The sequence below is a fragment of the Erythrolamprus reginae genome, chromosome 4 (genome assembly GCF_031021105.1).
Source record: "Erythrolamprus reginae isolate rEryReg1 chromosome 4, rEryReg1.hap1, whole genome shotgun sequence".
Lineage (NCBI taxonomy): Eukaryota > Metazoa > Chordata > Lepidosauria > Squamata > Dipsadidae > Erythrolamprus > Erythrolamprus reginae.
Window position 1 is genome coordinate 64,202,916 of NC_091953.1, and position 26,773 is coordinate 64,229,688.

At 40.1% G+C, this 26,773-nt stretch overlaps 1 protein-coding gene across 3 annotated transcripts in view; it reads right to left on the bottom strand.

Moving 5' to 3' along the window:
- TMPRSS2 (transmembrane serine protease 2) overlaps window positions 1-12,234 on the bottom strand; it is a 43,351-nt gene extending 31,117 nt beyond the window's left edge. Inside the window, exons 1-2 of one of the 3 annotated variants that reach the window (XM_070750449.1) lie at window positions 11,734-12,011; window positions 9,899-9,966 (exon numbers count right to left, since the gene is read on the bottom strand). Coding sequence is in view for 1 of the 3 variants with exons in the window: in XM_070750447.1 (XP_070606548.1) it covers window positions 9,841-9,858 (18 nt within the window). In the remaining 2 variants the exon portion in view is untranslated. Of the gene's footprint in view, window positions 1-9,840; window positions 9,967-11,733 lie in introns of all 3 variants that reach the window. The other 2 variants (XM_070750447.1, XM_070750448.1) reach the window with 2 other exon arrangements.
- Between the last annotated feature and the right edge of the window lie 14,539 nt (window positions 12,235-26,773).

A 26,773-nucleotide genomic window follows, 5' to 3' on the forward strand; every position in this document is an offset into this window, starting at 1 on the left:
CTTAAAGGACAGACAGGAAAGGATGGAGTGGGAGGTCTTGTCTTCTGGGTAAAAGAGACCAGTGAATCAAGTTGTCAGGTAGTGACATATAGAAAAAACACTAGGCCTTATTGACAAGTGGAAGATAAATCTTCAGTCCCTGATAGCCTCCCACAAGTGTTATTAAGGAGCTTAAAGTTAAGGTTGTGGATCTTCAATTGTACACCAGGGCTGTCAAACTCTTGGCCCACAGGCCGGATACTGTAGTGGGCTCCTGCCAGTACAGCTAATTGTCGCAGCTCCATGGCTCTAGCGCATGTTTGAGCGAAATGTTGCTTCCTGCAACTATGCAGGTAGCAAAATCTCACATGGGGATACACGTGCGCATGTGTTTCAGTGAGGATTTTTTGCTTCCGCGCATACACTTCTGGCCTGCAAGCAAGAGGAGGTGCTACATAAGGTAAGAGTGGATGGTGAGGTTGGAAGCCAGGCTGCGCATGTGAGCGAGCGAGGAACTCATCTCCTCTCACGGGGGTGGGGGGTGGAAGTACGTACTTCCCCACTCCTGGGGTGGAGGAATCAATGAGCCAAATGTACACTGCTCAAAAAAATAAAGGGAACAATTAAACAATACAATATAACTCCGTCTCCAAGTAAACTTCTTTGAAATCAAACTGTCCACTTAGGAAGTGACACTGACTGACAATCAATTTCACATGCTGTTGTGCACATTCAACTTTGTACAAAACTAAGTATTCAATGAGAATATTCCATCCATTCAGATCTAGGATGTGTTATTTGAGTGTTCCCTTTATTTTTTTGAGCAGTATATTTCCAGAGGCTGCCTGAGTTCCCTCTTTCTTCCCTCGTCTCTTTTCCCTCCTCCTCAAGTGAAGCAGCTGCTCTAAGCTGTTGGCTGAAGCTCAGTTGTGTGAACCGATCCACGTCCAAGTGTTTATAACTGCCTCACTAGGGGTAAACTAAGAGCAGCTAGTAGGGTTCAGAGAAAGAAGGGGGAAGGGAGAGAGTTTGGTCCCTCCTACAGCCATAGTTCCTTCTAAGCTGAGCAGTGAGCAATCGCTCACTTAAAAATCATCATCAACTCAGAGTTTTCCAAACCTGCCCAGAAGCCGAGAGGGAAAGAGTGAGAGGGAAGGAGAGAGAGAAGAAGAGAGGAAGAGAGAGAAACAGATAGAAAAAAGAGAGGAAGGAAAAGAGAAAGAAAAAGAATGGGAGTAAGGAAGAGAGGAAGAAAATCAAAATCTAGTTTGAAACTAGCTCAACTATTTAAGTGGCATTTTGATATTGATAGAGTTGCCCTATTATGAGCTCACTGTTATAGACACACAGTACAGTATTTTATTTTGAAATTCTCTGAGGCAAAACAGGGTGGGTTTTTTATTTGTTTGTTTGTTTGTTTATTATCTCTGTGCCGCCCAGTCCCAAAGGGACTGCTGCTCAGACACTATACTTTTCCGCCCCCCCCCCAAAAAAAAATTAGAGGGAACACTGCCTACAGCCCTCCCATCTTTTCGCCTGCTTAAGAAGCGACTGCAAGAGGAGTTGTTTAGCTGGCTCAGGTAGGATTAGCTACCAGACTGGGGAAACTATGGTGAACTCCAGGCAGGCAGGCAGGCTGGCTGGGGGAAGGTGGATGAGAGAGCAATCCAGCCCCTCATGCTTCAGCGGCGTGCGGCTCTGAGTGTTTGCGCCGGCAAAGATTGGTCCAGGGGTCACATGCAGGGTGGACGTGTGCATGTGTGAGGCAGGGCGCATATGTAGTACATGCACAGGGTGGGTGTGCATGGATATGCTGGGGTGCGCATTGCATTATGGGTTCTGGCACATGGATGGGCTGTCACATGTGTGTGTACTTTTGCCACACAGCGACAAAAAGGTTTGCCATCAGTGATCTAGAAGTTCTTCCTTTCTTATAAATCCCTTTTCTATACAATACTGTACACATTTCTCTCACGTTTCTCTGAATCAGATTTCAAAGTGGTGTAATAGGCGTTTCCAAGAGTCTCTGTCATATCTCCTTAGACCATGTCCTGCTAATTCATAAATTATTTCCGTGCTGAAAACCAGATCTTGTTAGATACTTTTCTTTTGAGTCAGGCACATGTAACCAGGTCAGTAATTTACAGTAACTATATGTAACTGGAATGTTAAGAACATACAAGGAAGTAGACATCAAAACCAAACCAGTGAAATGGTTGACAAAAGCAGCACGTCTGAAGCAAGATCAAAATAACATCCTAATACAACTGTAGTGTTACTCAGGTAATTATTTTAGAGTCATGTGATGAAATTCACTGACCATACAGATTCCAAGGACTACTGCTGTAATTAGGATAATCTCAGGTAGAGGTTTATTGATCTGGTCTGTAATTTCAATTTCTTCAGCATATATATTTGTCCTTAGCCACTTCTCCACCTAACTTTTAAAAAATTATTTGTGAAAGGAAATAATTCTCAAAGGAATATTGGAAAGAAATAATGGAAAGGAATTTACCAGCATGGTAATTCTCCAAGTATTCAACAGAACAGAGCCAAATATGATATTGTACAAGAAGCCAGCAAAAAAACCATCAAGTTTGGAAAAGGGGCTATATCTCTTCAAAGGCTGTAGAGGAAAAAAGTCCTCCCAAACCTCCTTCACCCATGTCTATGGGAAACATGTTGGCTTTCAATCATGTGCTATATCAATCAAGCCAAAAATGGGTGTGTTTTTGGCAAAAACAGGATGTACTGAAGAGTGCTTCTGGTGGGCGAGGAGGGAAGAAACACAATGCATGGAGATCAAATTTTCTATTTTTTTTTCTTGTTCTCCTCCTGTAAATCTAGGTGTGTCTTATAGTCCGAAAAATATGGTGACTCAAAGAGTATACTAATTTTTTCACATGACTTTAAGGGGGGGAGGTTCTAATTTTTTTATTACTACTCTGTGGGCATGGCTTCATTTTGTGGGTGTTACTTGAAAGTCATGTGATCGGGTGGGAGTCCTTGATGGTCATTTGAGTGAATGAATACCAGACTGTGGGCAGAGTTAGCCTGCAATACTGCATTCTATCCACTGCGACGGCACAGCTCAATAAATATGCCAAATTCATACTCCAAAGCAGATATCTGCCCAAAGTCCCCTCTTCGTTTACTTATTAAATGTTTACATTTTAATTTAAAACTCATATAAAATGTAGTGGCAAGATGGCCTATCCCAGGGGTAGGCAAAGCTGGCTCTTCTATGACATGTGGACTTCAACTCCCAGAATTCCTGACCTAGCATGATTGGCTCAGGAATTCTGGGAGTTAAAGTCCACAAATCATAGAAGAGCCTACCTCTGGCCTATCCTAACACATCTATAATGGTGATGGTGAACCTTTATGGCGTTTCGGGCCAAAAGGTCAAGTGCAAGAGTGCCGTTGCACTTGCGTGTGCCAGCATCCATAATGCAATGTGCACCCCATTTGTCCATTCATGCAATCTCTCCCCTGCACTCCCCCTGCGCATGCGCTTGACACTGCATATGCGCACATGCAAACCCCCCACTGTGTATGCATGCGCCTCCACCACGCGAATCCACACTCAGGGGTGGGTTCCAAACAAAAACCTGCAGTTCTGTGGCTATAGCTTTATTTTGTGGGAGTGGCTTGGCAGTCATGTGAACTGGTGGGAATGGCTTGGCAGTCATGACTGGCTGGGTGGCTTGGTGATCATGTGACTGGGTGATCATGTGACTGGGTGGGTGTGACCAACTTGACCTCAAGGGTTAGGGTGTCTGGCCTCTTCTCACCTCAAAGGCCTCAATATGATACAATTTCCCTATCTATTTACTACTACCTAACATCCAAAATATACTATTTAATCCTATGTATGTATATGCCATATATGTACATACATATTACACACAGGCACACAAAAAGATACATTATATTACTATATATGCTGTATGTGTATGTAAATACACATACACAACACACACACACCTCTTCTAAAACCATATACATTCAACCTCACTTACTGCATTTGGAAAAACACACCCAGAGTCTACTTTCTGCCACACATCTAAACCATAACTTCTGTATATTAGAGCATTACACCTGCCTTCAGGTGTGTTTCCCTAATTTGTATGTGACTATTAGAGCCAGGAGATGTCATGAATTGAATAAAATGTGGTGAAACTCACTTAACAACCTTCTTGTTTAGCAACCAAAATTTTGGGCTCAATTGTAGCATATGTCAAAGACTATCTCTGCCTTTCTTTGCATGGCAGCCTTGTCCTACTAAACTCCTTCTCTTTTCTGGCAATTTTCCTTCTATTAGAGGCACCAAAATAATCCAGACAATGTAAGGTTTCCTGCTGCAGCAGGGGGTTGGACTATATGACCTCCAAGGTGTCTTCCAGCCCTAAATTGCTGTGCTGTTTCAAAATATCTTCTGAACCCATGTCAGGGTTTATGGTGCTTCTTTCTTCTTCTTTCTCTCTCTTCTCCTTTTTTCTTCTCTTCCTCTTCCTCGTCTCTCTCTCCCATCCTTCCTTCCTTTCTCTCTCTTTTTCTCTTCCTTTCTTTCTTTGTCTCTCTCTCTCTTTCTCTCCCCCTCTCTTTCTCTGTCTCTTTCACACACACACCTCATTTGGGCACAAAGTATCTGCTGTTGCAGAAGTTTTCATTTCTCTCTATAACACAATTGATACTAATAAACACCCTATCTCTCAACTATGCAAAACCTATGCATGTTTACTTGACAGTAAGGCTACTCTCTTTCAGTGAGATTTACTCCTAATAGATACATATGATTGAAGGCAGGCAGCTAGCTCCATGGTTCAATAGGCTCTAAGTAAAATTTCTACATTAAAAAAATATATACCTAAACAACAGCATATAGGAGCAAAAAATCATAGCAATAGTTAAGCTATGCTTTTCTTCTATAAATGAAAGTACTACCCATTTTAACCAGATATTAAGACATTAGTTTCGAATATTAGCATGGCTTTCACTGAACCTTGATAGTACAGTGTTCCCTCGATTTTCGCAGGGGATGCGTTCCGAGACCACCCGCAAAAGTCGAATTTCCGCGAAGTAGAGATGCGGAAGTAAATACACCATTTTTGGCTATGTACAGTTTCACAAGCCTTCCCTTAACACTTTAAACCCCTAAATTACCATTTCCCATTCCCTTAACAACCATTTACTCATCATTATTACTGGTACTCACCATTGAATAAGACAGTTAGTGATCCTGATATTTATAAACATAATTATTTATTAACAATAATTATTTTTTTTTGCGATAACAACGCTGATTGGTCAAGATTTCGGCCAATCAGCAATGGCAGACAAAAGTTTGGCGATGATGTATGACGTCATTGGGTGGGAAAAATCGTGGTATAGAGAAAAAACCCCACAAAGTATTTTTTAATTAATATTTTTGAAAAACCGTGCTATAGGATATTCACGAACTTTGAACCCGCGAAAAATGAGGGAACACTGTACTTGTTTTCCTTAGAAAATAGCTCAATTTTGTTTCCTGTAAATCTTGCTTTCGTTTCACACCAATTGCTTCAGATCAAGAGCTCTGTTTTTAGGGAAAGAGACTGGAGTGAGAGGAGGTCTTTGGAAATAAAAGCACCACAAGAAAAAAGGGGAAAAGCCTGCTCTGGATTCTGGACTCCAAGCCTTCCCTGAGCTGGGAAGCCCTCTTTGTTCTCCTTCTTCCCACTCCGGGATCCTCTGCCCCACTTCCTTTCCGTAACCCCTAGGCTACCGTAGCTTTATGTATGGTGTGACTGAGCTGTATGGTTTTAATAATGGTTTTTTAATGTGTTTTTAATATATTGGATTTGTGACATTGTATTTTGTTGTGAGCCGCTCCAAGTCCTCGGAGAGGGGCGGCATACAAATCTAAATAATAATAATAATAATAATAATAATAATAATAATAATAATACGTTTGTTTACTGCTCTTGAGCCAGTAACCTGAAAAGTCACATACAGTTCAGTTTTGTAATATTGAGAGAAGAAGTGTGAATCTTCTCATGAGGATAAAATAAGAAAATGTAAATAATAGCAGATGCTTTGATCACACTGTTCTTTGTCAGGGTTCAGAACTTCTCCTATGTCGAGCTGTTTTGAAGCCTTCTGTCAGTATCATTAAAAATGCATTTGCTCTATGCATACCTTAAAGGCTATCTGCTTGGAAAGGTATTCCCCCTCCATTCCTAGCCCACCTCCCACACACATATGCGCAAGTCTAAAGATACAGGAAGTTAAGAGCCTTAGTTTGCTAATAGAGCCAGCTAATTAGATGTTTCTTATATTTATGTTAGGGTTACACAAAATAATTAAATTACCCATAAAACTACCTTACTAACTCCAAAATTCCAACTCTGACTCTTAGGTAAGACATCATTTGAAGTCTCTTAGATCAAAATAGTTTTAAAATTTTTATTTCTTTTTTAAAGCTGTAATTCTAGTTGCAAAGTTAGGAAGAAAAGTTGCCTACTCTAGTATTACATTACAGGATTCTTTTGAACACTATCGTAGACAAACAGAAAAGTTGCATGTTTGGAAAAAGTGCTAACTATATGCATTAGTTATATTAGATGTAAGCAATTTATAATCACACCATTGGCCAGCACCTCTAAGGGGAAAATAATCAGCAGCAGTAGTGGGTTATAAATCCTGTCACTACGGTTTGTTTGTGCGTGTGCTCACGACGCTTCTGCACATGCGCAGAAGCATCCCAGGTGGATGGGCGGAGCCTCTCACCACTGCTGCTACTGGTATGCTGAACCAGGCCAATGATCAACAACCCACTGCTGATCAGTAGATGTATTTCTAACAATGGAATGTTAAAAGATGATCATAAATATGGAAAACATCCTAAACAATAGGGATGAGTTACATTCTTTTTTTAAAAAGGCAATAAATTGCATTCTGACTTGTTCTTGAGTCATTCACCTGCCAGTACGCACATAATATTCCCCCTTTACTTTACTCAGACATTTAGATTGAGGAAAACAATACAATGCTATGCAACATATATTTCTCTTTACTTCCCTTTCCTGACAGTAACTTCTGACTAGATATATTTCAGAACTGGACCAAACACAAACATTTTTCCGCATAAGCAATGAAAATGTATTAAGTCAACTGGACAGGCAGCTGAATCTGACACAAAGGTTGGCAACGGACTTGTATAATTAATAAAATTAATAATAATAATAATAATAATAATAATAATAATAATAATATTTATTTGATTTGTATGCCGCCCCTCTCCGCAGACTCAGGGTGGCTAACAACAATAATAAACACAACATGTACAATCCAATAATAAAAACAACTAAAACCCCCTATTATAAAACCAAACATACACTCAAACATACCATGCATAACTTGTAATGGCCTAGGGGGAAAAGCTATCTCAACTCCTCCATGCTTGGCGGTATAAATGAGTCTTGAGTAGTTTACGAAAGACAGGGAGGGTGGGGGCAGTTCTAATCTCCAGGGGGAGTTGGTTCCAGAGGGCCGGGGCCGCCACAGAGAAGGCTTTTCCCCTGGGGCCCGCCAAACAACATTGTTTAGTCGACGGGACCCGGAGAAGGCCAACTCTGTGGGACCTTATCGGTCGCTGGGATTTGTGCGGTAGCAGGCGGTTCTGGAGGTAATCCGGTCCATTGCCATGTAGGGCTTTAAAGGTCAAAACCAACACTTTGAATTGTGACCGGAAACTGATTGGCAGCCAATGCAAGCCATGGAGTTGCTATAGCAAGTTCATGGTTTAACTGCATGAACAGTATACATTATATATGCATAGCTCTGGTGTTGCTCCCCAGTAATTGCAGCTCAAGACAACTCATCTCACTAAACCTGACATCAGAATCCAACATATATGAGTTCTTACAGATTTTTTTAATGCTTTGATGTTCCACTGTTTCCTAGAATAGGCCAATTTGAATAACTAGAGGAGGCAGAAGCAGTGGGTAGCACTTGAACATTTTGAGGACAAGATATTCTTCTAGAAACACAAACCACCATTCTTGCAGCACATGGGTTAGCCTCTTCTATCCTTTTGCACATTCCTAATGAGTATATACTATATAATTTAACTATGTTTACTTAGCAATAGGCTACTCCCATGTAAAGTGCACATAAGATCAAGTCTCAGGTGTCAGTTAAGACTGGCACTTGAAATTTAATTTTATGTATACAGTACTTACACTGAAACATGTCCATACCGAAATTTGGTTTTCAATTTATCTGTGTTAATAATACCGGGAGACATATTTATCGCAAATATAAATTTTCACAGGGCGTTGTTTTTGTTTTCATATTTTTAGCTTTTAAAAAGCAGTGTAAAATACCAGTCAGATTGTCCCTGAACTACGCAGTGATTTTTGTACTCATAATATCTCTGAACTGCATAAAAAGACTCATAAAGCACACCCAGGTGACATGGCAAATTAAATTGGACTTCTTCCTCCTTGGTCAGTATTTGAACTGTGTTCACAAAGGCCAGCACTCATATTTCCTTTCCATCTTTCCTTGAAAAACTCACCAACGTTTTTCTAGAAGATTACTTGATCTTCAAGACATCATAAGAAAGGAGCCACTGTGCCAGAGTAAAAAAATGGTCTGGTAGGTCATTCTACCAATACATTTTTAAAAGCCAAAATATTCTGTAAACCACTACAGCTGTAGATGAAGTTTAGATCTTTCAAGAAAAATGTATTTGTTAGGAGCCGTACTGATTCTTGATCTTTCAGAACCAGTTTTAAGAAACATAGAAGATTGATGGCAGAAAAAGACCTCATGGTCCATCTTGTCTGCCCTTATACTATTTCCTGTATTTTATCTTAGGATGGATATATGTTTATCCCAGACATGTTTAAATTCAGTTTACTGTGGATTTACCAACCACAGGATCTATTACTCTTTCAGTAAAATAATATTTTCTCATGTTGTTTTTGATCTTTCGCCCAACTAACTTCAGATTGTGTCCCCTTGTTCTTGTGTTCACTTTCCTATTAAAAACACTTTCCTCCTGAACCTTATTTAACCCTTTAATATATTTAAATGTTTCGATCATGTCCCCCCTTTTCCTTCTGTCCTCCAGACTATACAGATTGAGTTCATTAAGTCTTTCCTGATATGTTTTATGCTTAAGAAGAGTACATTGGGGACAGGCTAGGAAAAGGAGAATAGCTTCTTTCCTCCATTTATCTAAACAGATAAGATTTTTCACAGCAGACAATGCCTGAAGCCAGTTCAGTGTTAACAATTATTTTCAAAGGGAGATGAGAGATCCTGATCTCAGATACAGGATCTTTCAACTAGCATACAGTTGATGGTTGTTCCCCTTAAACTAGCATTTACATAGCAGGTGTTGGAAGGACTTTACATACTTTAAACCAAGTAAAATACAAGGCCCTTACATACATGGGGATGGTTGGAAATGGGGAAAATACATAGCTTTGCTAACACTACTTAATATATTTGATAAGTACTGTATGGACACAATAGTGCAGTCACAGTCTGTTGCTCAACATTATACTGTATTTAGAAGATTCAGAAACAAGCACAGAAGTGCAAATTATTTTCTACCTGTGCAACCGTAATTCATGAAACAGGTGGAAATCCCATCTTGCTTAGAAATGGCTGGTTGAGATTTTTAATTTCTAAAATTAATGAAGATTCCCTAACTTTCCCAACCAGACAAGCTTAAATGACACATCTTCTCTTTATCAAATGTGGCTGTCTTCTCAAGTATGACGTTGTTAAGGAAGTGCCACATTGGCAACAAAAGAGCAATACAGTAAAGTAGAAAGAGAACCAGTAAGATATTAGTAAGATTACAAGGCAGGTAGCTCTCATGGGGAATGCTGATGGGGGAAGTTGGAAGAACGAGGAGTACCAGTGGTCAGTAGATCATCGACTGGCATTGTGGTGAAGGTTAGAGATGAGTGTCCTCATTCCCTTTCCCTGCAAGTGCGAAGCGAGAGGAAGGTGGATGATCTTAGCACAGACTTGCCTTTTGATTTATTTTTCTATTGATCAGAATAAAAACACTTTCTTTGAGGAAACTGATTAATGAGCTTGGACCACACACTAAAATACAGCCTAAAAAATCTCCAATACTTGGTTTCTACATACAATTCAGCCCTGAGAATATTCTTCACTTTCACAAATGGGAAGAAAGGGGTTTTTTTTCAACCTGATCCATGATTCAGAAACTTTAAATAATTTTAAAATTAGTTCACATATAAGAATGAAAAATTACAATTTATATAATGAATAGTATTGTCTTCAGATCCTGTTTATATTATTTTAGTTGTATGGAATTCTAAAAATAAATTATAAACATAAATTAAAAATGCATGATTTTTTAAAATAAAAATAAAATATGCATATGAATTCAATGAATATTTGTATTAAAAGCCTACCTTTTGGGGGGTGAAAGATCATTATTTAAAATCAATAGTTTCAATCTGCGTCCCACTACAGGCTGGGACAAAGAATCAATTTAAATACAAATAGTTTGTACAATGAAAGTTACCCAACTTTTTGAAGAAACATAAAATTATGGTTAGAAAACAAATACGCTGCTGCCAGTAGAGTCCAGTTCAGTGGTTAGGCTTAAGGGGAACCGAGGCTCTATGTTCCCAAAGAACCCTGATTCATCTTTAGCTAGTCATTAGCGGAGTCTACGGAGAGGGGCGGCATACAAATCCAATCAATCAATCAATCAATACATAAATAAATAAATAAATACGTTTGCATAAAATATGCAGAGCAAAAAAAAAAAAAAACCGATTTAAGCACAGTTTTAGCCTGGTATGTGGTTACTGTACCGTTAAGGGATCGCCAGTACTGTATGCTGCTCTAAATGCCCCAAAAGAAGTCAGAGATCATTGTCCCTCCAGATGAAGATACTGAATAGTGGAAACGATTGAGGAAGTTCACATTTATTTGAACAGTCCAGTTCAGCTTTATCTTATCCTATAGTGGACAATAACCCCAGCACACTTTCATATCCTGCCAAACAAGTACTGTACTGTAAATTATATATACAAGGTTGGGCTCCAAATCATTCAAAGACCAAGCAACAGGTGCTAGGGCTGTAGTCTTTGAATGCTTTTTCACCACCAAAGAGAGGGAAGGGCGCGGGTATTTTAATTACAAGTGTTTTTTTTTTTAAAAAAAACGACATTAGCATCCTCGTCCTTAAATTAAGTAAATCAGAAAACGACCCGCGCTTATATTCATCCCACCCACTTCATTTCTCTTGGCAAGGCAACTGGATAGGAGCGAACGGCTAAACAAAACCATTTTCTTTTCTACTTGAGACATATTAGAGTCAGGTGTATAATTAATATAATATATAGTGACTTTAACGCTAATATAATACAGTACTACTATTAATTTAATTTTCTTTGATTTTATTCCGTACTTACTATTGTGTTTTCTTTTTTAAAAGTGGAAAATTAATTTAAAAAATATTTAAAAAGAGAAAACCCATTTTCCTTTTTAACGGGGTAGTTTGCGGGCTGAGAGCCTGCAGCTTGGCCCAAAGAAAAAACAGAAAAGCGAGGCCAGCGACTGGATTCCTTGGCATTCCCAGCAGGTCTAAAGGGATGAGAGCCACGCGGGAAAGGAGAGAAAAAGGCGCAGCCTCAAGCTCGACGACGCCTCTCTCTCTCCAGTGAGGCAGGCCCTATTATTCCCCAAACCGAGCCCGGGGCCGCTTACCTAAGAGCCGAGGGATGCGCGGCGCCGAGGTGTTCTCCACACGCCTTCGCTGCTGCTGCTGCTGCTGCTGCTGCTGCGAGTCCCAGCCTCCCCTTGTCGCTCACTTTCAGCCGGGCGCCGGCAGATGCGCGTGCCCTCCTTCCAAGGGGGAGGGGATGCCCTACCCGGGCGCCACCCTCGCCGAGCTGCGCCCCTCACAGCGGCGCGAGGAAACGCCGAGTGGAACCCGGAGAAAGCATCAAGGTTGTTTCCGCGAAGGGTTCGGGAGCGGTGGTGTGGCGGCTGTGCGCGAAAGGCCCTTCCCCTTTAACGCTTCGTACCGCCAGGCGGGCCCAAACCGCTGTTATTCACCTTTAGAAAAGGAGAGAAGTGCCGGGAAAGCCGCGCTCTCGTCGGGCAGCTTCAGAGGACTCGGGGCGGAGCTTCAATCTGCAACCCAACGCCCGCCTTACCTGGAAGTAAACTTCGTTAAAGGCAGGCAGGCAGAGCTTACTTCTGAGTAAACATACCAAACATCATGACTTGTTTTCCAGTAAGTGTAATTTTTTTTTTTTGCCAATAAGTGTAATTTTTGCATGCAAGCAAGGACAGGGAATCTAAGCAGGGACAACCAATGCCAGAGCCCATTGTAACAGAATTGCCAGAAAGGCACTAAGAGTTGTTAACCTGATCTTGCTTAGCTTCTTCTCTGGCAATAAAATGGCTAACCAGAGCATACAAAACATTTGCTAGACCAATTTTTGAATACAGCTCACCTGTCTGGACCCCACACTGCATATCGGATATTAATACAATTGAAAGTCCAGAAATATTTCACAAGGAGAGTCCTCCACTCCTCTGCTCCCAACAGAATATTCTTATTCCATCAGACTTGAAATTTGGGGCTTAGAAAACCTAGAGCTACATTGCCTTCAATCTGATCTAAATGTAGTTCATAAAATCATTTGCCATAATGTCCTACCGGTCAATAAATACTTCAGTTTCAACCTCAACAACACACGGGCACAAAATAGATTCAAACTCAATGTAAACTGCTTGAAACTCAACTGCAGAAAATACAACTTCAACAACAGAGTGGTCAATGCATGGAATGCACTATCTGACTCTGTGGTTTCTTCCCCAAACCCCAAAAACTTTAACCTTAGATTGTCTACAGTTGACCTCTCCCCGTTTTCTAAGAGGTCTGCAAGGGGGGTGCATAAGTGCACCATTATGCCTACCGTCCCTGTCCTACTGTCCTATGGTCCAAATTTACCTATACATATTTTGCTTTTGTTTATGTTTATACCTATTATCTTGTACACGTTTTCATAAATAAATAAATAGAAATAAAACAGCTTATTCAATCATTATATTGCCTTTGTTAATCGGCTGACTAGTGCAAGAATACAGGTGGTCCTCAACATACAACAGTTGATTTAGTGACATTCAAAGTTACATTTGCACTGAATAAAGTGAGTTATGACAATTTTTTACACTTGGCAAGACAATTGCAGCATCCCCAGGGTCACATGATCAAAATTCAGATGCTTGGCAACCGGTTCATATTTATGACAAGTTTCAATGTCCTAGGGTCATGTGAACACCTTTTGCGACCTTCTGACAAGCAAAGTCAATGGGGAAACCAGATTCACTTAAGAAATGCAACTATTCCCTTAACAACAGTGGCAGTTGTAAAATGGGGCAAACTAATTTAACAAATGTTTCACTTAACAACATAAATGTTGGGCTCAATTGTCATAACTCATAACTCTATCTGTAGTTGGTTATTATCAGAAAATTCTGGGAATGATCTCTAATAAACTGGTTGCCACAATATCTTTATAATTTGTTTCTCTCTGACCCCTGTTCAATTTATTCAATTCTTGGGAATCTATGTAATATATCAACAACAGAGCTAACTGTCCAAATTTACACTGAACCATAAATCAACAGGGGAAGGGCTGTGTTTGTACACTATGTTAAGATAATCAGTGCCCAGCATGTTCTGGGAATACAGTATAGCTTTCACGAGGCCACCAATGAAAGGAACAGTAAATCACAAAGGTAATTTTTAAGGTGCTTTGTGTGAGTCCACAAGCTCTAACTCACATTGAGTTATTCTAACTTTATGAGTGGCAAACATTCACAAGCTGAAAAAGTCAAAATGCTGGGGAACCTTCACTTTTTAACTCTCTGCCTGTTATCCCAACTGATCAAAATCAAGATTTTCTTCCCTTAGGTAGAAATCCTAATTGTGTTTGCCAAACGGGTAAGGTCCAACACATACACGGGATCTTTCTTTATTAAAAAGCTGTTTTCTCCCCAATACGCTCCTCAATACCCTAAATTCTAGACCAACCTAGAAACTGTAAAGGGCCGGCCCATGTCATTTTGGCCCAACTCGCGCCATACCAGTGTGCGTGCGTGCACATAGGAGAAGGAGGTGGGCACACCCACACACCCACACATAGGCTCAGTTGTGTGGGCAGGGCAACAAAAGTAGTCCAGGATTATGGTAAAAAAAAATAGTTCAGACCTCAAGCCCAGCCGCTGTCAAAGTAAATCCCAGTAAAGTAAATTGCACTGCAAACTAAAAGTGGTGCATGTAGTTGCCCCACCCCCTGTCTTACCTCACTTCCTCCCATGGGATGAGCCTCCCACTCCCATCCCACCTACCGGAAACCCTAGATTCCCTCCACAGCCCTCCTACAGGTCGCTACAGGCACCACCTACACAAGTAATGTCAAGGTGGCCACACCCTCGGGCCACGTCCAGTCGGCCTTGACCATGCCAACCATGCCCTGCTCCCCAGAGGGCAACCGCAATGCTGATCCAGCCGTCAATGAAATTGACACCCCTGCCCTAAATTGTAAAGTGATCATGCATTAATTTAACACGGTGCATGAACTCAGCCCCCATTGTTGCTTCATTCATGTAAACCCAGGAAATTGAATTACCTGACGAATGGCTTCATTCATCAGAGTTAGTATGTTATGTATTATATGAATGAAAAAAGATGCACGTCAGAAAGGGAATTTTCATTCAGGCCATCAGGTTCTTATAATCTGCAATCCTGTCTTTGACATTGAAGGATATGGTGTTGATTTCTAGGCGAATTCAATCTCTGAGACATTATTGCTCTTTAACTCCAATCAATGCTAAAATGTATTAATCTGTAAAAATTGTGATGTTTCAAGATCAACAGTTCCCTGTTTGATGCAGTTTCTGCAAAGCAGAATACTGTTATACCCAAGGATACATGTAGAAGGCAAGATGTTGGACTTGGATTTCTGGGGGGAAAAAACATTTTATTCTGTTGATTTTTGAAGCACTTTCAGTTCTTTTTTACTGTTACTTCTTAAACATAGCCGATCGCAACATCCCATCTGCTAACACCCAACTCTGAATTGTTTTGAAAAGCTAAGAAAAGTTACATCTCCTTAATATTTAGATGACAATCTACTACGAAGTCTCTGAAGTAGAATGCTGAAGATAAAAAACCCTATGTAAATGTGGTCATATAATCATATGTATTATATATATAATTTGTTCAAAGAGCACTTTGAGTGTAATGAAATTTGAAAAGAGTAATTTTGAGGAAGTATCTTTGAACAAGCAGGCAACATTAATAGTCACGTGTTGTTTTTTAAAGCAAGAATACTTTCCTCATCCCAATTTAATGTAAATAAGCTGCTTTTTTATTCATGAAGCTCATTTATTCCTGTTCTTTCATGACTAGGTTAATGAAGTAGGAAGCTATAACTGCATGTTACATTCCAAGTTGGAAACTTGGTTCATTGCTTCCAAACTAAAAACTTGGTTGATTGCAATAATAAATTACCGGTAATACAGTACATACAAAGCAACAAATACCTTGGTACTTTGCTTGACATCTGGGCTTATGAGGCACAGCAAACTAAAGTTGTGAGTTTGGATATAACATGCAGCTAACAGTACCTTGTTTGATTACCATTTATGTTAGAAAGAAGAACTACAATATATACATGACAGGAGTGGGTTCTACTTACCTTTCCCACTGGTTCGCATCGCAATGTTTTGCATGCGCACATTAGCTCCACTCCCGCACATGTCCCCTTGTGCAATATCAGCTGTGCTTCGAAAGAATAGAATATAATTCTTTATTGGCCAAGTATGATTGGACACACAAGGAATTTATCTTTGGTGCATATGCTCTCAGTGTACAAAGTATACTCAGTGTATAAAGGTCAGTATAAACCCGGGGGTGGGCAAGAGGGCCCTTTTTCTAACACATAACAGAAAAAACCTTCCGGGTCAGTAAAACAATTAGCAAGAAGAAAAGAAAAGATAGCATCACCCACAGACCGACACTGGCCAAACTGGATCCGTGACATCACCAGAGGGTTGCTACCAGTTTGGGTAATCTGGTCCAAACTGGGAGGAACCAATTTCTGATGCATGAGTACCCTACTTGTATCCAGGAAAGGCATTAGCCAAAAATTTTGTGTTGCCGTTAAGTTTATGACCAGCAATAATTTCTATAGGATGCCAAAATTACGTTCCTCTTTGTTTTACAATGACCCCAGCATCAATCTAGCCCAGATGTTTTGGGAATGTTTATATGACATTGGAAGTACCTTGGGAGATCTCACGCAAATATTACATTACAAATTTACGATTGTATATTCTAGTTATACTGTAATACCTAAATGTTACATCTTGATGCCCCAGATAACACCTACCATATATTCAAATAAATAAATTTTTAAAACAACAATCAACTGATTTTTTTTAATGCTATTGCTTACATTAAAAATTCCTAGTTGAGGTCAGTGCAGAGATATTGTCACACACTTTATCCTTGTATGGATATTTATTTATGTCAGAACTAGTAAATATATGAACTTTCAGATATTGCTGAACCCACTCAACTCAACCCACTTAGCAATGGTGGGGAAGCTGAGAATTATAGGTTAGCAACATGGTGGGTGAGTTGTTAGCTATCTCCAAGTAGTACAATGTGTTCTGCAGATCTGGAGAACATCAAAGTAAACCATGCATTCTATGCACCCTTACTAATAAATACACTTAGAAAATCTGTGGAACTTAATTCTAAAGAAATTATAAAGACCTCAACCCACAACTACAATTGACCCCAAAATTTCTATTGTTACATGAGCCATTTATTGAGTTTGGCTCCATTTTTTATCTTTCTTGCCACAGTTGTTGAGTGAATCAGTACAGTTGATAAGTTAGTAAACCAGGTGTTAAGGGAATCTGGCTTTCCCATTGATTTTGCTTGTCAAAAGGTTACAAAAGGTGACATGACACATCAATAGTCATAAGTATGAACCAGTTGCCAAACACTTGAATTTTGATCACCTGATCATAGGGCTGCTACAGAGGTTGTAACTCTGAAAAATGGTCATAAGTCACTTTTTTCAATGCAGTTGTAACTTTGAACAGTCACTATATGGACAAAGAATGTTCTTTCTGCGCCAGCTCAGGAAGCTCAAATTGCCCAAGGAGCTGCTGATACAGTTCTACAGAGGAATCATTGAGTCTGTCATCTGCACCTCTATAACTGTCTGGTTTGGTGCTGCAACCCAACAGGACCAACACAGACTTCAGAGAATAATCAGAACTGCAGAAAAAACAATTGCTGCCAACCTGCCTTCCATTGAGGACCTGTATACTGCACGAGTCAAAAAGAAGGCGGGGAAAATATTTACTGACCCCTCACATCCTGGACACAAATTGTTTCAACTCCTACCCTCAAAACGTCGCTACAGAGCACTGCACACCAAGACAACTAGACACAAGAACAGTTTTCTTCCGAACGCCAACACTCTATAGTATAATAGTATAAGAGCAGACTAGATGGACCGTGAGGTCTTTTTCTTCCACCAATCTTCTATGTTTCTATCTAATATCTTAATTCAGAAACAGGAGCAACACTGTCAGACTTTCTACTAAATCTGCACTTCTATTCTACTAGTTTTTCTCATCATTCCTTTCACCCATTTCCTCCCATGTTGACTGTATGACTGTAACTTGTTGCTTATATCCTAAGATTTTTATTAATATTGCTTCTTCATTGCTTATTTGATCCCTATGGCAATCATTAAGTGTTGTACCACATGATTCTTGACAAATGTATATTTTCTTTTATGTACACTGAGAGCATATGCACCAAGACAAATTCCTTGTGTGTCCAATCACACTTGGCCAATAAAAATTCTATTCTATTCTATTCTATTCAATTCAATTCTATTCTATTCTATTGTAAATTGAGGATTAACTGTAATGTGGTTAGGTTGTACAATACAATAACATGCATAATTGGTAAAAAGGACTATTGATATTTAATTAAATATTTAAAAGCCCCAGCTAAAACCTTCTTTTATTTTAATCAGTACATGTATTTCTTTTTCCACTTTGTTCAGCAATTAATAATTAACAGGATTGGTAAAGTATGATTCACATTAAGTATTTTAAAGTGACATTGTTAAAACTAGTTTACCCAAACTAAAACATATCCCTAATGTTCTCACGTGTCTGGGAGTGAAAGATGATGTTAATACTCTTGTTTCTAAACAGGAACTAGATGAAGTGATGAGATCACCTTAAAAATATTCAAGTAAAAATGTCAGACACATTGGTGTCATTCAGAATACTCTCATGGCATTGTAACTTCAAAATAATAAACAATCACTTAACTAATTCTGCATATCTTTTCATAAGAAATTTGAATATATTTGAGTTAAATGGCCTAGAATGCCAGATTGAAAGGGGATGGGGTAACCTCATTGAAAGGATCATAGAGAAGGAAATATGCAAATAATGAAGTTATGTGATTGTATCATAATACAACTACCATTACAAAAATGGTGGAAGGTCTTAAGCATAAAACATATCAGGAAAGACTTAATGAACTCAATCTGTATAGTCTGGGGGACAGAAGGGAAAGGGGGGACATGATCGAAACATTTAAATATGTCAAAGGGTTAAATAAGGTTCAGGAGAGAAGTATTTTCAATAGGAGAGTGAACACAAGAACAAGGGGACACAATCTGAGGTTAGTTGGGGGAAAGATTAGAAGTAACGTGAGAAAATATTATTTTACTGAAAGAGTAGTAGATGCTTGGAACAAACTTCCAGCAGACGTGGTTGGTAAATCCACAGTAATTGAATTTAAACATGCCTGGGATAAACATATCCATCCTAAGATAAAATACAAGAAATAGTATAAGAGCAGACTAGATGGACCGTGAGGTCTTTTTCTGTCATCAATCTTCTATGTTTCTATCTAATATCTTAATTCAGAAACAGGAGCAATCTATACTAATAATAATAATAATAATAATAATAATAATAATAATAATAATAATAATAATTTATTAGATTTGTATGCTGCCCCTCTCCGAAGACTCGGGGCGGCTCACAACAATAATAAAAACAATATTATAGTAGAACAAATCTAATATTAAAAAACATATAAAACCCTATCATTATTTTTAAAAAAACCCAAACAACACATTCATACCAAGCATAAAACAAAGTATAAAAGAGCCTGGGGGAAAGGTGTCTCACCTCCCCCATGCCTGGCGGTATAAGTGAGTCTTCAGTAGTTTATGAAGACAGGGAGGGTGGGGGCAATTCTAATTTCCAGGGGGGGGGAGTTGATTCCAGAGGGCCGGGGCCGCCACAGAGAAGGCTCTTCCCCTGGGGCCCGCCAAACGACATAAATAGAATGCACCGTCTTCCAGGACCTGAAATAGATTTGCTGGTGAACCGCTACTAGTTACTTAATTTGGCGGTGCTCTATTTTTGCTGCAAGAGAGATTTTCTGCTTCATTTGTTAAACTCATTTTGATCACTGAAGCATAAGACTACAGACTTTATTCTCTTTGAAATTAAATGAAAAAAAAATATTCTGTAAAATGAATTCTATCAGGTGAAGTTTTCCCCCCAGGCACATAGACTGATGTGATATGTTCAGTGTCATGAAAGAACAATGAAAGTTGATATCACATATTTTAAAAATATCACATAACTTAAAATATCACACAACTCTCTGGAATGTTGCAATAAGTAATAAAGCTAGTTTTCTAGATTTTTTTTCTCTTACTAACATCAATTTAGTCATGCTGCTATCTGCTTTGCAATTTTTAAATAAGGAACAGAATGTTGGTGTTACAAAAGACAAGTAGATTCTATATCCTGCCAAACCATCATTTATTTCCTTTTATAACGAATTCCACATTCTTCAAAAATGGCCATACACAAGACATGTCTTCTAGGGTGAGTTTTATCAATAATTTCCTTTATAGAGAAAGGATATTAAACTAAAAATAGTTCAGACGTCTGGCTGGTTATTTAAAGTGACCCCAACTTGATCAGTTACAGAATTATGGTATTTCATTCCTGATCCATGTCCCAAAATGATTTATTCTGGCCTTTCATATCAACATTTATATTCATTGTCTGAACTGCATGCTTAAAATGCCTCAAATAGCTATTTTTATGTGGAGGCCTCCCACTTTTCAGAGATTTGTCTGTCATTTACCCTAAAATCATTCTGCAAGGTGATTAAATTTCTTCAATAGGTCTTTGAAGGTTCTGGGCAGTTTTTTTGTTTTGTGTGTTTGATTCATTGTTAATTCTTGGACAATGTCTGAAGTTTTCTTGACAAGATTTCAGAAGTGAGTTGCCATTGTTTCTTTCCTTGGACTGAGAGAGAGTGACTAGCCCTTTGATGGCAAACCTATAGCACTCATGCCAGAGGTGGCACACAGAGACCTCTCTATGGACATGTGCGCCATTGCTCCAGCTCAACCACCTGGTTGTTGGGTTTCCAGCGCTCTGGGGTGCACACTTGCATGCACATCTTCTAGTTTGGGCACACTGTGCCTAAAAGATTCGCCATCACTAGACTAGCCCAAGCTTTGTACCAAGGGTGGGAGTAGATATCATGGTGTCCCAGTTTCTAACCTGGTGCTTTAATCACGATAGCGTAGGAAGCCTACTCCTGAGAATGAAATATTTTGGGGAATCTTAAAAGAGGCAGACTACTATACACTGCTCAAAAAAATAAAGGGAACACTTAAACAACATACTATAACTCCAAGTAAATCAAACTTCTGTGAAATCAAATTGTCCACTTAGGAAGCAACACTGATTGACAATCAATTTCACATGCACATTCAACTTTGTACAGAACAAAGTATTCAATGAGAATATTTCATTCATTCAGATATAGGATAGTGTTATTTGAGTGTTCCCTTTATTTTTGGGAGCAGTATATCTCCCCAAAAGTAGAAATGGAGAAAAATCTTAACAAAGTCAGAAAGCAGTCTCAACAGCCTCCAGCAGGTGAAGTCTTTAGAGATGGATATTTTGTGCCCATTAAGAAAGACTGGGCCAATCTATTCACAAATAAACACCTTCAATTCCAGCTGATGGGATAAAGGACAGGACTTTTAACATATAATAGGATTAACCCACCACCATTAGAATAGCAAAAGGCACAAGGCTCAACTACATTGCACAATCCCTTTGCAGCATCTCAGAACCATATAAAAATCCATGTACTCACCAAAGCAATTTGGCAGCTGTCCCAGGACTACATGGTGTTCTAGGTTCTGCTCATAAATAAACCTTTTTTCCTTGTACTCAATCAGCCTCCATTTTATTTCCATCGCCTTTCCCTTGGCTTGGAACTGGACCAAATTTTTCTTCCAATAATATCAAAATGGGTTTTGGGGTAAACTAATTACATAAACACTGGGGTTTAATTTCATGTTTTCTTTTTATTATTGCTGTATTTATTTTATATCCATTGTGTTTGATTAATGTTAAATTTCCTAGTTATAGTGGCAGATTTCCCATATCATCTTTTGTGTAATGAATTTTATCTGTCCCAAAACATTTAGCAATCAGTTTTATTGAATAACTCCAATTTCTGGTGTTATAGCCTATTAAAGAAAATAAAAGGAGAGAGGCACCTGAAATGAGTAATCCCTTGGTCAAATTACAAGACAGAAGGAAAACAATAAAGTTTTAATTACACTTATTAAAATTACATTCCAGTGAACATGTATAATTAACCCTTGCTTTCCAAACTATAGTTTACTATGCAAGCATATTAGCCTGTTTTCATATTAAACTAAGGCAAGACAAACCATATTACATCCAGGTTAGTGTAATCAATATATTATTTTATTGTAAATTCAAGAAAATGTTCTACGTATTCAGAATTGCAGAACATCTTTGTTTTCTTATTCATTCATATATATAAAATGTTTAAACAATATTGCAATAAATCTAGAGAGGAGTACTGTAATTAGATATGCTAATTTATATAATGTATGACTAATCCCTCCCTCTGGTTATTTCCCCCCCCACAAATCTTTAAAGACACATGTCCTCTCTGTTTGGACTTGCCCCAAATATTTATTCAAGTAGTAAATGAATGAAAATGTAATGCTAGGGATGCATTACATTATAGAAACATGGAAACACAGAAGATTGACAGCAGAAAAAGACCTCATGGTCAATCTAGTCTGCCCTTATACTATTTCTTGTATTTTATCTTAGGATGGATATATGTTTATCCCAGGCATGTTTAAATTCAGTTACTGTGGATTTATCAAACATGTCTGCTGGAAGTTTGTTCCAAGCATCTACTACTCTTATGGTCAGGAGGGGAATGTTCCCCTCTCAGAAATGTGCCCAGATGGGTTTCAGGGGCTTCATCAGCTGCAACCCCAGGGAAGGGGTGGTGGTGGAGTGGCAATTATAGTCCGGAAGACCCTTAGCCTTCACAGGATCACGGCTCCTGAGATTGTTGGTTATGAATTCCTTCTTGTGAGGCTGGACTCGGGGGTTCAGGTGGGCTGGTTGCTAATGTACCTGCCTCCTACCTGCATTGCAACATCCCTGCCTGCGCTGCTTGAGACAGAAGGTGGGCTGGCAGTGGAGTTCCCCAGACTCGTGGTTCTGGGGGACTTCAATCTTCCATCATTCAGCAAATCCTCAGATGCAGCGCAGGAGTTCATGGCTTCCATGGCAACCATGGACCTGACCCAAGTAGTACAGGGTCTGACCCACAGGGAGGAAACACGCTCAACTTAGTATTCCTCTCGGGACAGTGGAATAATAATAATAATAATAATAATAATAATAATAATAATAATAATAATATTCACAGCAATAATAAATACAATATACAGTAACAAATCTAATAATTAAAAAATTAAAAAACCCTTTTTAAAAAATAAAACATACACACAAACATACCATGCATGAAATATATAGGCCAGGGGAGATGTCTCAATTCCCCCATGCCTGACGGCAGAGGTGGGTCTTAAGAGGTTTACGAAAGGCAAGGAGGGTGGGGGCAATGCTAATCTCCCGGGGGAGCTGGTTCCAAAGGGTTGGAGCCACCACAGAGAAGGCTCTTCCTCTGGGTCCCACCAGCCGACATTGTTTAGTCGACGGGACCCGGAGAAGGCCAAATCTGTGGGACCTAACTGGTCGCTGGGATTCGTGCGGCAGAAGGCGGTCCCTGAGATAATCTGGTCTGATGCCATGGAGGGCTTTATAGGTCATAACCAACACTTTGAATTGTGACCGGAATGACCTGTTAAGGAGAATAGACATCTCTCCCTTGTCATGGTCAGATCATTCCTTGCTGAAGCTGGACTTTAAGATGCCAATCCCCCACTGCAGGGTGTTGGAGCTGAATAAGTGATTCCGCCCCAGGTGCCTAATGGACCCAGAAAGGTTCCAGAAGGAGCTTGAGGAAATAGATGAATCCCTTGTACATAGACCGAATACAGGAGACCTCCTTGGTTCACTGAGCAGCTCCAGGAGATGAAGCACCAAAAGAGACATCTAGAGCATCAGTGGAGTGCCAGTAAATCTGAATTAGACTGAACATTATTAAAAGCCTACATTAGGACTGATTTAGTGGCGATATGGGTGGTAAAATGGCATCGGACCAGAATATCTCTGAGACCGCTTTCTGCTGCACGAATTCCAGCGACCGATTAGGTCCCACAGAGTCGGCCTTCTCCGGGTCCCTTCAACTAGACAATGTCGGTTGGCGGGCCCCAGGGGAAGAGCCTTCTCTGTGGCGGCCCCGACTCTCTGGAACCAGCTCCCCCCAGAGATTAGAACTGCCCCTACCCTCCTTGCCTTTCGTAAACTCCTCAGAACCCACCTTTGTCATCAGGCATGGGGGAATTGAGATTTCTCCCCCGGGCCTATATAATTTATGTATGGTATGTTTGTAGATATGTCTGCTTAAAAATGGGTTTTTTTAACTATTTTAAATTTTAAATTGTAAATTATTAAATTTGTCATGAACTGTTTTATTGTGTTGTGAGCCGCCCCGAGTCTACAGAAAGGGGCGGCATACAAATCTAATAAGTAAGTAAGTAAGTAAGTAAGTAAGTAAGTAAGTAAGTAAGTAAGTAAGTAAATAAATAAATAAATAAAATGTGCCCCTTTTTCTGCTCTTATTACGTTCACAGATTCACGCCCAACCACCCTATTTCAGGTGACCTGCTCCCTCCTTAATGTGGAGGAAGCGGCAGAACCTTTACAGGGTAGAGCTGAGGAATTTGTCCAATTTCCAACAGATAAAGGCACTCAGATTCGAACAGACCTGGACTCTGATTGGGCACTGTCGACTGAGATGACAGAGGTGGGTCTTAATCCTGTTGTGTGGGATGAATTTGAGCCTGTGACTCCTGAGGAAATAGACAAGGCCATGGGAGCGATGAGCGCCTCCACTTGCTTACTGGATCCGTGTCCTTCCTGGCTGGTTTTGGCCAGTAAGGAAATGACAAGAGGCTGGCTCCAAGCGGTGATCAATGCCTCCTTGAGAGAGAGATCTTTCCCACAGCCATTGAAGGAGGCTGTAGTGAAGCCACTCAAGAAGCGCCTCCTCACTAATCCAACAGATTTGAAAAACGTCTGACCAGTCTCCAACCTGCCCTTCATGGACAAGGTTGTTGAGAAAATGGTGGCACTCTAGCTCTTGCGGTCCTTGGATGAGGCAGATCATCTACATCCATTCCAATCCAGCTTCAGGCCTGGCTACAGCACGGAAACCATTTTGGTTGCATTGCTGGATGACCTCTGGTGAGCCTGGGATAGGGGACACTCCTCTATACTGCTGCTATTTGACCTCTCAGTGGCTTTCAATACCATTGACCATAGTATCCTTCTGCAGTGGCTAGAGGTTTTGGGAGTGGAAGACACCATTTTATGGTGGTTCTCCTCCTATCTCTCGGCCGTTCACAGTCGGTGTTAGTGGGGGGGGACAGAAGTTGACCCCTTACTTTGTGGGGTGCCTCAGGGATCAGTCCTCTCTCCCCTACTGTTTAACATTTACATTTACTAAATCTGCACTTCTATTCTACTAGTTTTTCTCATCATTCCTTTCACCCATTTCCTCCCATGTTGACTGTATGACTGTAACTTGTTGCTTATATCCTAAGATTTTTATTAATATTGCTTCTTCATTGCTTATTTGACCCCTATGACAATCATTAAGTGTTGTACCACATGATTCTTGACAAATGTATATTTTCTTTTATGTACACTGAGAGCATCTGTACCAAAGACAAATTCCTTGTGTGTCCAATCACACTTGGCCAATAAAAATTCTATTCTATTCTATTCTATTCTATTCTACATGAAACTGCTGGGTGAGATCATCCAATGGCACAGAGCGAGTTTCCAGCAACATGCTGATGATACTCAACTTTACATCTCCACCCCATGCCAATTCAGTGAAGCGGTAGATGTGATGTGCCGGTTCCTGGAGGCTGTGAAAGTCTGGATGGGAGTTAAAAGGCTCAATCTCAACTCCAACAAGACTGAGTGGCTGTGAGTAATGCCTCCAAAGGACTACACCAACTGTCCATCTTTGGTCCTGGAGGGGAACAATAGCCTCCTCTGATAGGGTGCGCAATCTGGGTGTCCTCTTAGATCCACAACTGAGACTTGACCAATGTCTCTCGTCTGTGGCACAGGTTCAACTTGTGCATCAGTTACAGTCTTATCTGGACCAGGAGGCCCTCTGCACAGTCACAGATCGTGCAGAATGTGGCCGCGAGAGCTATCGTGGGGCTTCCCAGATTTGCCCATGTCTCTCCAACACTCCGTGGCTTGCACTGGCTGCCGATCAGTTTTCGGTCACAATTCAAAGTGTTGGTAATGTTAAAGCCCTACATGGCATCGGACCAGAATACCTCAGGAACCATCTTCTGCCGCATGAATCCCAGCGGCCAATAAAGTCCCACAGAGTTGGCCTTCTCCGGGTCCCATCGACTAAATAATGTCGTTTGGCAGGCGCCAGGGGAAGAGCCTTCTCTGTGGTGGCCCCGACTCTCTGGAACCAGCTCCCCCCAGAGATTAGAACTGCCCCTACCCTCCTTGCCTTTCGTAAACTCCTCAGAACCCACCTTTGTCGTCAGGCATGGGGGAATTGAGATTTCTCCCCCGGCCCTCTGGAATCAACTCCCCCCAGAGATTAGAACTGCCCCCACCCTCCGTTGTCTTTCGCAAATTACTTAAGACCCACCTGTATCGCCAGGCATGGGGGAATTGAGACATCTCCCCCAGGCTTTTATAGTTTTATGTATGGTATGCGTGTTTTTTAATTATGGGTTTTTTAGATGTTTTTCTTTTATATTAGATTTGTTTACATTGTAACACTGTTATTATTGTTGTTGTGAGCCTCCCCGAGTCTTCAGAGAGGTGCGGCATACAAATCTAATATTTATTTATTTATTAATATAATAAATTATTATTATTATTATTATTATTATTATTATTATTATTATTATTATTATAGGGGATTGGTCAAAGATTTTATGTTTGTCATCAGGGCTGGGTTCCAAATTCTTTTACTGCTGCTGTGTGGGCGTAGCTAATTTTGTGGGCATGGTCATGTGACTGAGTCGGCATGGACAACTTGATGTCACTCATGCCCATGCGCTCAGTCCCATGTCTTCTACCTAGCCACACCCACAGAATCCATGAAAATTAATGTTTTGTCAGC